Source organism: Rutidosis leptorrhynchoides, chromosome 4, assembly GCF_046630445.1.
Source record: "Rutidosis leptorrhynchoides isolate AG116_Rl617_1_P2 chromosome 4, CSIRO_AGI_Rlap_v1, whole genome shotgun sequence".
In the NCBI taxonomy this organism is placed as follows: domain Eukaryota; kingdom Viridiplantae; phylum Streptophyta; class Magnoliopsida; order Asterales; family Asteraceae; genus Rutidosis; species Rutidosis leptorrhynchoides.
Genome location: NC_092336.1, coordinates 184225476 through 184237498, shown reverse-complemented (window position 1 = coordinate 184237498; position 12023 = coordinate 184225476). Strand labels below are relative to the sequence as shown.

Here is a 12023-nt window from a genome sequence, read left to right as displayed (position 1 = left end):
TCTCGTAGCATAATATGAACTCATTTATAAAAGCTTTTTCTTCATATTAGCTTTTTATAAGTTTAAATTCGGGTACTACCTACCCGTTAAGTTCATACTTAGTAGCTAATATACAATTCAACTACTACAATTCCATATGAAAAACTGATTATAATAATATATCACATACAAATATTCTTCAAACTTACAACTTCGCTATATTACATATAACATGAAATATAGTACACTATGATACAGGACAGTTTTGAAGATAAATCTAGTTAATACGCAAGTTGTTCAGCAAAGGAAATAAAGACACGTAATTCATAAGTCCAGAAACAAGTCATGCATTCTGGTTTTACTAAGACGACTTCCCATCCTTGGTCTTGTGGAAAATAACCGTTATGACCATTAGCTAGGCAGCATGTTGTAATGTCGTCAAAAGGACGAGGGTTTCGTAATGACCAACAGTCTCGTAATAACCTAAAAACCTCATTTCTTACCCCAATTACCGACTCCGTCACTTGTGGGAACGTTTTGTTTAATAGTTGTAGCCCGATGTTCTTGTTCTCACTTTGGTGAGAAGCGAACATTACTAACCCGTAAGCATAACATGCTTCTTTATGTTGCATGTTAGCCGCTTTTTCTAAATCACGAAGTCCTATATTCGGATATATTGAGTCAAAATAATTTCTTAACCCGTTGCGTAAAATAGCATTTGGGTTCCCCGCAATATATGCGTCAAAGTAAACACATCGTAACTTATGGATTTTCCAATGTGATATTCCCCATCTTTCGAACGAAAACCTTTTATAATACAATATAAGTTAGCTAGGATATGATTAATATAGATTTGTTACCAATTTTCACGTTGCTACAACAAGAAAAATTATCCAATCTTGTTTTACCCATAACTTCTTCATTTTAAATCCGTTTTGAGTGAATCAATTTGCTATGGTTTCATATTGAACTCTATTTTATGAATCTAAACAGAAAAATTATAGGTTTATAGTCGGAAATATAAGTTACAAGTCGTTTTTGTAAAGGTAGTCATTTCAGTCGAAAGAACAACGTCTAGATGACCATTTTAGAAAACATACTTCCATTTTGAGTTTAACCATGATTTTTGGATATAGTTTCATGTTCATAAGAAAAATCATTTTCCCAGAAGAACAACTTTTAAATCAAAGTTTATCATAGTTTTTAATTAACTAACCCAAAACAGCCCGCGGTGTTACTACGACGGCGTATGTCCGGTTTTACAGTGTTCTTCGTGTTTTCAGGTTTTAAATCATTAAGTTAGCATCTCATATAGATATAGAACATGTGTTTAATTGATTTTAAAAGTCAAGTTAGAAGGATTAACTTTTGTTTACGAACAAGTTTAGAATTAACTAAACTATGTTCTAGTGATTACAAGTTTAAACCTTCGAATAAGATAGCTTTATATGTATGAATCGAATGATGTTATGAACATCATTACTACCTCAAGTTTTATGGATAAAGCTACTGGAAATGAGAAAAATGGATCTAGCTTCAAAGGATCCTTGGATGGCTTGAAAGTTCTTGAAGCAGAATCATGACACGAAAAACAAGTTCAAGTAAGATTTCCACTCGAAATAAGATTGTTTTAGTTATAGAAATTGAATCAAAGTTTGAATATGAGTATTACCTTGTATTAGAAAGATATCTTACTGTAAATAAGAAAGATTTCTTGAGGTTGGATGATCACTCTACAAGATTGGAAGTAAGCTAGCAAACTTGGAAGTATTCTTGATTTTATGAAACTAGAACTTGTAGAATTTATGAAGAACACTTAGAACTTGAAGATAGAACTTGAGAGAGATCAATTAGATGAAGAAAATTGAAGAATGAAAGTGTTTGTAGGTGTTTTAGGTCGTTGGTGTATGGATTAGATATAAAGGATATGTAATTTTGTTTTCATGTAAATAAGTCATGAATGATTACTCATATTTTTGTAATTTTATGAGATATTTCATGCTAGTTGCCAAATGATGGTTCCCACATGTATTAGGTGACTCACATGGGCTGCTAAGAGCTGATCATTAGAGTGTATATACCAATAGTACATACGTCTAAAAGCTGTGTATTGTATGAGTACGAATACGGGTGCATACGAGTAGAATTGTTGATGAAACTGAACGAGGATATAATTGTAAGCATTTTTGTTAAGTAGAAGTATTTTGATAAGTGTCTTGAAGTCTTTCTAAAGTGTATTAATACATATTAAAACACTACATGTATATACATTTTAAATGAGTCGTTAAGTCATCGTTAGTCGTTACATGTAATTGTTGATTTGAAACCTTTAAGTTAACGATCATGTTAAATGTTGTTAACCCAATGTTTATTATATCTAAAGAGATGTTAAAATTTTACATTATTATGATATTATTATATATAATATATCTTAGTATGATATATATACAGTTAAATGTCGTTACAACGATAATCGTTACATATATGTCTCGTTTCGAAATCATTAAGTTAGTAGTCTTATTTTTACATATGTAGTTCATTGTTAATACACTTAATGATATATTTACTTATCATTTAACATAATTAACCAAGTGTATCAATATCTTAATATGATTCATATGTACTTAGTAAGACGTTGATATAACGATAATCGTTATATATAACGTTTTCGAGTTTCTTAAATTCAATAGTCTCATTTTTATGTATATAACTCATTGTTAAAATACCTAATGAGATACTTACTTATCATAATATCATGTTAACTATATATGTAATCATATATATATATGTCATCATATAGTTTTTATAAGTTTTAACGTTCGTGAATCACCGGTCAACTTGGGTGATCAATTGTCTATATGAAACTTATTTCATTTAATCAAGTCTTAACAAGTTTGATTGCTTAACATGTTGGAAACACTTAATCATGTAAATAACAATTTCATTTAATATATATATATATATATAAACATGGAAAAGTTCGGGTCACTACATAATCTTCATTAGAAACAGCAACTTACGACACAGAACAAGACAAACAGTCCTAATTGGAAGGGGCTTTTGCCTTCCACTTAAGACCTAACCTACACCCATATTCATGAACCCCAATAGAGTAAACAGATGTAGAAGAGTCATATGAAATACCTTTAGAAACACCTGCATCTTTCGAATTCTTGTCAATTTTGGCACACGATGAACAATTCGATCTCAATGGTTTATCGCCCGGTTTAGATTTTCTAGGTTGATTTTTGATGTTTAAGAGTCGTGAAGAGGCTTTCCAACATCTGACACTTGACCAGCAACAATTACGCCTTGATGATTCCTTATTCACGCCCACTGTTCTGGATACCGACTTAGTAGAAGTTGAGGTTGCATTACGCGATTGTGCTGTTATGGGTTGATTTACCTTTGATTTGGGAGCAGGTTTGCGAATTGAAGGTGGTTTAGGAGTATTGACAGATTGGACAGAAGGTGAGGTGTTATCGACGTTCTCATTCATAATTGGGTTGTCTTCAGACGGCCTACTATCCATTGAATTAGCTGGACTTTTTCTTGCACAGTGAATTGGGCTATTAATTTTATCATGCCCCATTTGAGAATTGTCCAAGCCCAATGATGATCCCACATGAGTTTCCTGGACTTTACTTATTGGGCTTGTTGATTCATGAAATTGGGCCGAAGCTAAACCAGCACAATCACTGAAACGGTTGTTAAAGCTAGCAATAGGTGAGAAACATGAATTTTCCTCATTCGCGTGAACATCAAAATTTTCACAGCCGTCTTTACAATTAACCTCATCATTAATTCTCTCCTGGAACAAGTTACCTAGGCCAAAGCATCGTGACTCTACATCTTCATCATTTAATGCTCCCATATTTTGAGGTTCACCGGAATCTTGGTTATTGTTTACCGGAGCCCGATCAATGGTCGGTGATCTTTCTAATTTTTCTTCCTCATAGTCTGACTCACCTTGATTGAAACTAACATCATCATCTGAATTATCAAACGTGTCGTCCACGAATTCATCATCATCATCTTCTTTGGTTTGTTTGGCATGCACATCTTCGATATTATATTCTTCTTCTTCATCAAAAAGTTTTCCTTCTTCCAAGTTCATATCAATTACCCTTGACCTATCTTCTTCTACGTAAACCATAATGAATTTATTCCTTACTTTCACTTCAACTGCTTCATCTATTCTTGACCGAACATCCGTACAAACCAAGACCCAACCATGATTTAGATTTTGATTGTCTTGCGTTAAAGCACAGTTTTCTGTTTCTAGGACATTCCCCCATGAATTAGCGATGGACATGAAAACCTGAGAATCCCAAACGGTTGCAGGTACCCCACTAATTTTTAACCAAACCAATCTATTTTGCACCAAAATGTTATGATCTTTGAAAAAACCACAGCTACTACACCACCGATAGATTGCATGATCTTTGTTTGATAGAATTTCCTCAGCCTCGACAGAGGATTTAAAGATCCAAAGGATCTCTAACCCCCCAAGGTATTTAATATCACAGGCAACCATTCCTTCCGCTCTACTCAAACCAATAATCTGCTTAATGAACTTCCAGTCTTTCAATGAACCGATGATAGATCTAGATCTACCAAACGGGTGCGATATGTGTTGAGATTCATTGATGAAGATTGTCTTGATTTTGCCCACACCATTCATAATACGCTCGCTATGTTTTTTGTTTAGAGTATCTCTCAGATCAACTGACCCCTTCAACTTCTCTCTTAAATCGTACTTTTGATTGAAAACAACATGATTATATTACCTGTAATCCCTAAGATTAAAGTTCGCATGATGGTCTTGATCTTTGTTAATCCTTTCTCGAAGATCATTTGCAGGAAGGTTATCCCTTCTTTCATGCGCCTTGAACACCTTGATCTGATATCCCTCCTCGAAACAGATTTTACTTAGAGCCATTAACATGGAATCAACATCTTTGACATGTGCAAATCTGGCGAAAGCAAAACGATGACCCCCTTTCAATCGTTTCCCAGCCATGTAAACATCACGAATATCACCGAACGGTTTAAAGATCCTCCACAAATCCATAACATTCCAACTTTTGGGGAAGTTGAAAAACATAAACGAAGTAAATTGAATTCCGAAAAGGCCTTTCAAACGATCCTGAAGTCTTCCATTGTATCGATCCCTTGAATCTTTTGTGCTCGAATGAAGTTTATTGTTCTCTCTCCTCCCTCTCTCTCGCACACCCCATATTTTCCTCACTTTTACTTATAAGTTTGTATGTATTACTTCGGACGATTAAATAACTAAAGTTTAGATGTATATAAATATATTTGCGTTCAAATGACTATTTATTTTTATCGAAAAAATCTTAGAAATATATTGGACGACTATTATGTCAAATTGTATTTTACGTTTTAATGCTTTTTGGCCCTCCCACATCTCTTGCGAATGGGTGTATTCGACTTTTGACCCTAGTCACCTAGTCGCAATTCGCTTGCGAATATCGATAATTATCCAGTCATAACCCACAAATTTTTGGTCCGATCCAAATTTATTAGTCATGATCAAAAAATTAGTCCATATGCGAATGATTTACGTCTTACGTGGGCAAATTCGCATAATTTTTATTTTAATTTATGAGCAAAATGTCACAACACATTTTTTAGCATTTTGGTGATAACACCTTTTAACAACTAATTGCACTCAATTCCTAAATTAGATCTAAACATCTAATTTAGGATTGATCATACATTATCGCTACTCATCATTTAAAGGTAGGGTTATAACGAGCATGCACATCCAAAATCGAAATTATCATCCTGTAATCATTAATTACTAGCTCGTTTATGACTTGCAAAATACAGGTTATCTTCAGCGAAATTTTAAGAAAATTAATAAATGTGAAAGGAGGTAGGATTAACATGTATTAAGTATATATGCTACCTGATGTGAGCATTTTTTCTTTAGTAGATAAAGATAACTTACTTAAAAATATATGCTACCTGATAGCATTTTTTCTTCATGTAGATATAGATGATTTCTTGATGATTCTACTATTAACCAACCATCTAGGATTATATTGTTTAGGTCGAATCATCTAGATCGTGTAGCCTTGTAAAGACCTTTAATAACATCCACACATAAAAAGTAAGGATGTTAAATTAATTATTGGAGTTTAAATTTTGTCATTTGTACATACTAATCAAGTTGTACCTACTTATCAACACGTAAATGTACCTTTAGAAAAAAAGTTCTAAGCTGAGGGCCAAGTTATTCTACTATTTTTGTATTTAGGCATGCCAACTTTAATCGTTTTTTTTTTTTTTTTTTTTTTTATGAACGGCAGGTTAGAGGTTAGTCACACACGCATGCACTCGGAGGAAACCACGACCCTTGACCCTTCCATGCGGAGCCAGGTCAGGAATTCGGGGAAAACCCCCGCCGCAATCGAGACTCGAACCCGGGTCTCTCTCACAAGCAGGTAAACCTGCTACCACTGAGGCAAGATGCCTGTGGCAACTTTAATCGGTTCATCAACATGTGCGATAGTCATTAGCAACAAGATACAAAGATTTGATTATAGATTAGTAATTTCTTAGTGGGGCGTCTTCAGATATAGGCAAGATAGACAACCGTCTATGACTCAAAAATTATAATTGATCAAAAATTTGAATATATATACAATTTTTTCAAAATCGTCAAGTAAATTATATTAAAAATTGTCAATTAATATTTTAATTCTATAATTTTAAATTAATACATTGTAAGTAAAAATAGATAAATTATTATTATTTTTTTTATATGTATTAAAAAATTAAGCATGTACGAGGCTCATTTTTATTTTCACCTAGGACCTACTAAATTGTTGAGACGGTCATGTTAGTGAACTCATCTTTTAAAAACTAATTTATAATTTATAATTAATTATAACAATAATAATATAACTTCAATGTAACCATCACAAAATGCTTTAGTAAATTTTCTGATATTTAAAAAATATCAGATTCAATCATCACTAAAGTTATATCTTCTATGTGATAGTTTATTACCTTTAGTATAGACTTTTTTGGTTCGTTGGTCCTTTATTTATACACGAAATTGCAATCCGAGTCCCTCAAGTTTTTTTTAGATTTTTGAGTCCTTTAAATTGCAAAATTTAGCAATCCGAGTCCTTCCGTCAGTCCGCCGTCTAAATTAGCCGTTAGTGCCATCACGTGACCAAAACGTGATGGGTATTTTTGTCTTTTTGCATCATTTCCAACATTGACTTAGGGTAACTTTGTCTTTGGGTTGTCATGAAGTGTTTCTTTTTCTTTTCTTTTTTTCATTTTCTTGTTTACAGAACCCACATCAACACCTTGAAAATTTTACGAAACACCAATTAACAATTTCAAAGACCTAGAATCAAAACCTTGATAATTACAAAACATATAATCAAATCAAAACTTGAATAATCACAAAACCAAAATCTACCAAAATTCTGTAAATCTGTTGAGCTAAAAATCAAAAGAAAACAAAATCCATATCGTCAATCAAGTTTTCAAACATCTAACAAAACCCATCTCTTTCAAACTTAACAAATGTTTACCCGAATCTAAACATAAACAAAATTACAATTACAAACTTGAACAAAGCAAAATTATATACTTGATTAGCTAACATTACTAGTTCTTAACAAAAATTCACTAACGATTTGTTAAACAAGAACAAAAAATCCATAAACGAATTTGGAAATACATCACTTCACTTGCTAATAATCACACCCACCTAACTACCATTTCATTTTAATTTAAAGTTCAATTTAAAAGTTGTTTCTCACATCTTGGATTCGTAAACAGGGAGTATGAATATAGATTTCATAAAACTTACAAGCAAATGAATGAGGTTACATTTGCCTCCAATATTTTGCGATATCCATATAATTATAATAGATGTGTAATATTAAAGTTGTACAACAGAATGACAGATGTGACCAGATAGGAGCACATCGGAGTCGAAAACGGAGATGGCGAGCATATCGGAGTTAAGATGACCAGATCGGAGCATATCAGACTCGATAACGGAGATGGCGAGCATATCAGAGTTGAGATCAGAGATGATGATTTACAGATCTAATTTGTTAGGGTTTATATGATTTTTTGTTTTAGAATTAAAGATACATGTCTGCTGTGAAAGAAAATCCACAACAACTCCCGTAACAAAAATCCCCAAATCCATCTACTTTACTTTTACATTCTCGATCTAAAAAAAAAAATATGGAGGGATTATACCCAAAAGGGTTCAAGCGAATGAAAGAATAAGAAAACCCTTTTTTGTTGGATTTTTCAGGTTTTTGTTCTTCATCTAACGGAAATGAAAGAAATTATGTGAATTATATTTGGGTATTAAATCTAATTAGATCAGAGACTAAAATAGGGTTTATGAATGTGGATGATGAAGATGAATGTTACTGAGCATCAACCCTTTTCAAACTTATTAAAGGCTGAATTTGAACTAAAAAGACGAAAATACCTATCACGTTTTGGTCACGTGATGGCATTAACGGCTAATTTAAACGGCAGACTGACAGAAGGACTCGAATTGCTAAATTTTGCAATTTAAAGGACTCGAAAATCCAAAAAAAACTTGAGGGACTCGGATTGCAATTTCGTGTATAATTGAAGGACCAACGGAGCGAAAAAGTCTTTAGTATATTATTTGAACATGTGCTTCTGAAGATAAAAAAATTACTCATCTTATTTAAATAATAAGGGTTAAAGTCAAAAATAGGCTACAAACTTACACAAATGTACCGATGTCGCCCACAAACCCATTTCCGTCCTACTGTCGCCTACAAACTTTCAAAAAGTGTACCAATGTAAACAAAAACTTTTAAAAAGTGTACCAATGTAAACAAAAATGACTTGCTACCGGCTAAACTGGTTAAAATCAACACGTGTCGTTCGTGAATTGGATCTAAAAAAAAAAATTATCAGATCAAAATTAGTATGTAACAGGTCAAAACCATAAAATGTTGATATTAGCACATTTTTTGAAAGTTTGTAGGCGACAGTAGGACGAAAATGAGTTTGTGGACGATATCGGTACATTTGTGTAAGTTTGTAGCATATTTTTTGGCTTTAACCCTATTAATAAAGATAAAGATATTAAAAGTGGTCCATCGTTAAAAGAAGGCTCGGGTTGTCATCAGTGGCGATTCTAGGATGAAATGTCAATGGGGTCCTAAATTTTTTTTTTAAGTCTAATTATATTTGAAGGGTACTTTAGTGGTTATTTACCTATAAAAAGTACAAATTTTAAAAATATATGGGGTCCTATACTTAAATTTAGTGATGTCCTGTACAATTTAAAGTATACATTGTAAAATTTTTTTTTTCACTAGTGGAGTCATAGGACCCCATACCCTATAGTGTACAATCGCCACTGGTTGTCATTTGGATCTCAAATGCCTACAAAATCATTTGGGCCGAAACCCAACTGCTGAAAGGTCTTAAAGTGTCTTTCCTACAGTCATGCACTTGAATTTTTTTTATTTTTTAATGGATTAATGGATAAATAAACTTTAGAAAATTAAAAAGAAGGCGAGGGTTGGCATGCGAGTTGCCTGAATGCCTGTTGCCTAACAATATGGTTCGATCTCGCTAACTTTTAACTGCGACTTGATAACGTAACAAACAACACACAAACCTGACCTTCGCATGTTGCATAGTTATGCCTACATATGAGGTATTTTCGCAACTTTTTTTCAAAGGACAAAACATTACACATTATGGACAAATCAATTAATTTCTCTAAAAGTCAATGAGGCTACCTTATTAACACATTAGTACAAGGGTGATGATAAATCACTTAAGTTTATGATATTCACTACTTTTATCTAGTAGTACTTTTGTCAATATAATTGTCAATGCACATAATTATGTGAAAATATCAAATAATTAAATGGAAAATATCACCGCCCTTAGTACAGTAATAGAATGAAAAATATATAATACGTCCTAATTCAAGAATTTTAAATTAGTTAACTAAACGTAATTTAGTGTTTTCTAACAATTAGATATATTAGTGTATAATTGTTCAAATTAAATGTTGTTTAGTCTAAATATATTCAGATGATTAATTAAGTAAGATGATTAATTAAGTAAGAATCTATTAATTCAAAAATTACTTGTAATGATCGGTAGGAAATGTTGGATATCAAATTGTTAAGATACAACTTTGACTTTTGATTAAAGAAATGTATACTTGGTCAAACCCCATATACTTTATCTTCCTCTCCTACTCCTTAACTCCTATATAGTACTACCTGTCATGCTTTTTAACACTCCAAATTTTAGTCAAATCAAATCATAATTAACTCTAACCACACTTAATTAACAAAATGACTAATCAACATAACCAAGAAGAAGGCAACCGAAATATGGTACAAAACTTCTACAAAGCATTAGCTTCCAACGATGCCACCACCATCCATCATCTCCTGGCTCCCAACATCGAATGGTGGTTTCACGGTCCTCCATCATGCAACCGCCTTATGGCGTTGCTCTCCGGCTGTACCACCACAACCACCGCTAATAACGAAGATAATTACATTTCTTTTAACCCAATCTCCGTTGTTTCGATTGGGTCAATGGTGGTGGCTGAAGGCTACCATTTTCTCGCGAGCCATAAAGTCATTTGGGTGCATGCGTGGACGATCAATGAAGGGGCTATAACTCAGGTACATGTATTTAGTGTAATCAAATGCGAACGTAGCAAGCTAAATCCGTCTTTGCTAACTAGTACGCTGATGATATGTACACTATTAAAGTTGATAAATTCACAAACCTATACGTGAATTACATGTAATATACACCTTGTTAATACATGTTTTTAAATATATCTATCAATTTGAATAGTAAATTTATTACCACCCTCTCATTGATGATTGAAAAAAGACAATAGACCGAAACTAATAAACATAAACATTATGATTAAACTTAAATGTCATTAAAATTTCTAGTAGCGTTGACCCGTGAATATCTAATCTTTTGGATCCTCAGGTGAGAGAATACTTCAATACTTCGGTTACGGTCACCCGTTTTGCCAAGTCAACAAGTGTCCACGTGGGATCACAGGGGTTTAACAAGTGTCAGTGTGTGTGGCAGAGTAAACTCACTGATAATGCATCTATGCCTGGTCTTCTTCTTGCGGTTTAAGCTTCAAAGTCTTACGTTTCTATTTTGTTAGCCAATAACAAAAATTGCAATTCGTTGAAATATACGATTGAAGCAATTTTTTAATATCGGTATAATGTAACTAAAATGTATTTAAGATCTCTATTGTAATAACTTAAGACAAAACAACAATTCAATCTCATAATGGTGAGGTACGAGCTGAGGAATGTATGATGTCTCTCCTATCCTAAAGTTATTATAGTTTGAAGTTTCTTAGCTTATTTTAATTTGTTAAGGTTTTATTGAGACTTGAAAAGCTTGAATGATCCACGGTTTTTAAGATTAACAAATTAATTTTCAAACCGTTTGTTCGAAAAAAATTGAAACCTTTTTTTTATTAGATGCTAATAAGACTTCACAAAAATAATTTTTTATCAATGGAGGAACCGAGATTATAAATTATTTATGGGCAAATGGCACAAAAAGGTAACATAATTTACCAAATTTGACAATCAAGGTAACCTCAAAAAAATATGCCCGAAAAGGATTCCAATTTAATTTTTGCGCAAGAAAAGAATTGCGTGTTTAAAAATTTTAAAATTGAGGTAATGAAAAAAAAAATCTAAAATCGCGAATTACTTCAAATTGAAAGTTGGAACAGATTCGTAGTGCTTCGATTACTATTTGTTGTGAAGCAAATTCATCCAAAACATCACGAAATACAACGAATCGAGATGAACAAGTCGTTTTATTCAAACGACTTGTTCATCTCGATTGGTTAGTTTTCGTGACATTTTGGATCAAGTTGCTTCACAACAAATGCTAATCGAAGCACTAGGAATCTGTTCCAACTTTCAATTTGAAGTAATTCGCGATTTTAGATTTTTTTTCATTGG

General features: G+C 32.7%; 1 protein-coding gene across 1 annotated transcript; it reads left to right on the top strand.

The window, feature by feature from the left end:
* The first annotated feature begins 10352 nt into the window (after positions 1-10352).
* LOC139841276 (wound-induced protein 1-like) lies at positions 10353-11169 on the top strand. Its single transcript, XM_071831502.1, has 2 exons — positions 10353-10691; positions 11014-11169. The coding sequence occupies exons 1-2, from the start codon at positions 10353-10355 to the stop codon at positions 11167-11169; spliced, it is 495 nt and encodes a 164-aa protein (XP_071687603.1).
* The last annotated feature ends 854 nt before the right edge of the window (positions 11170-12023 follow it).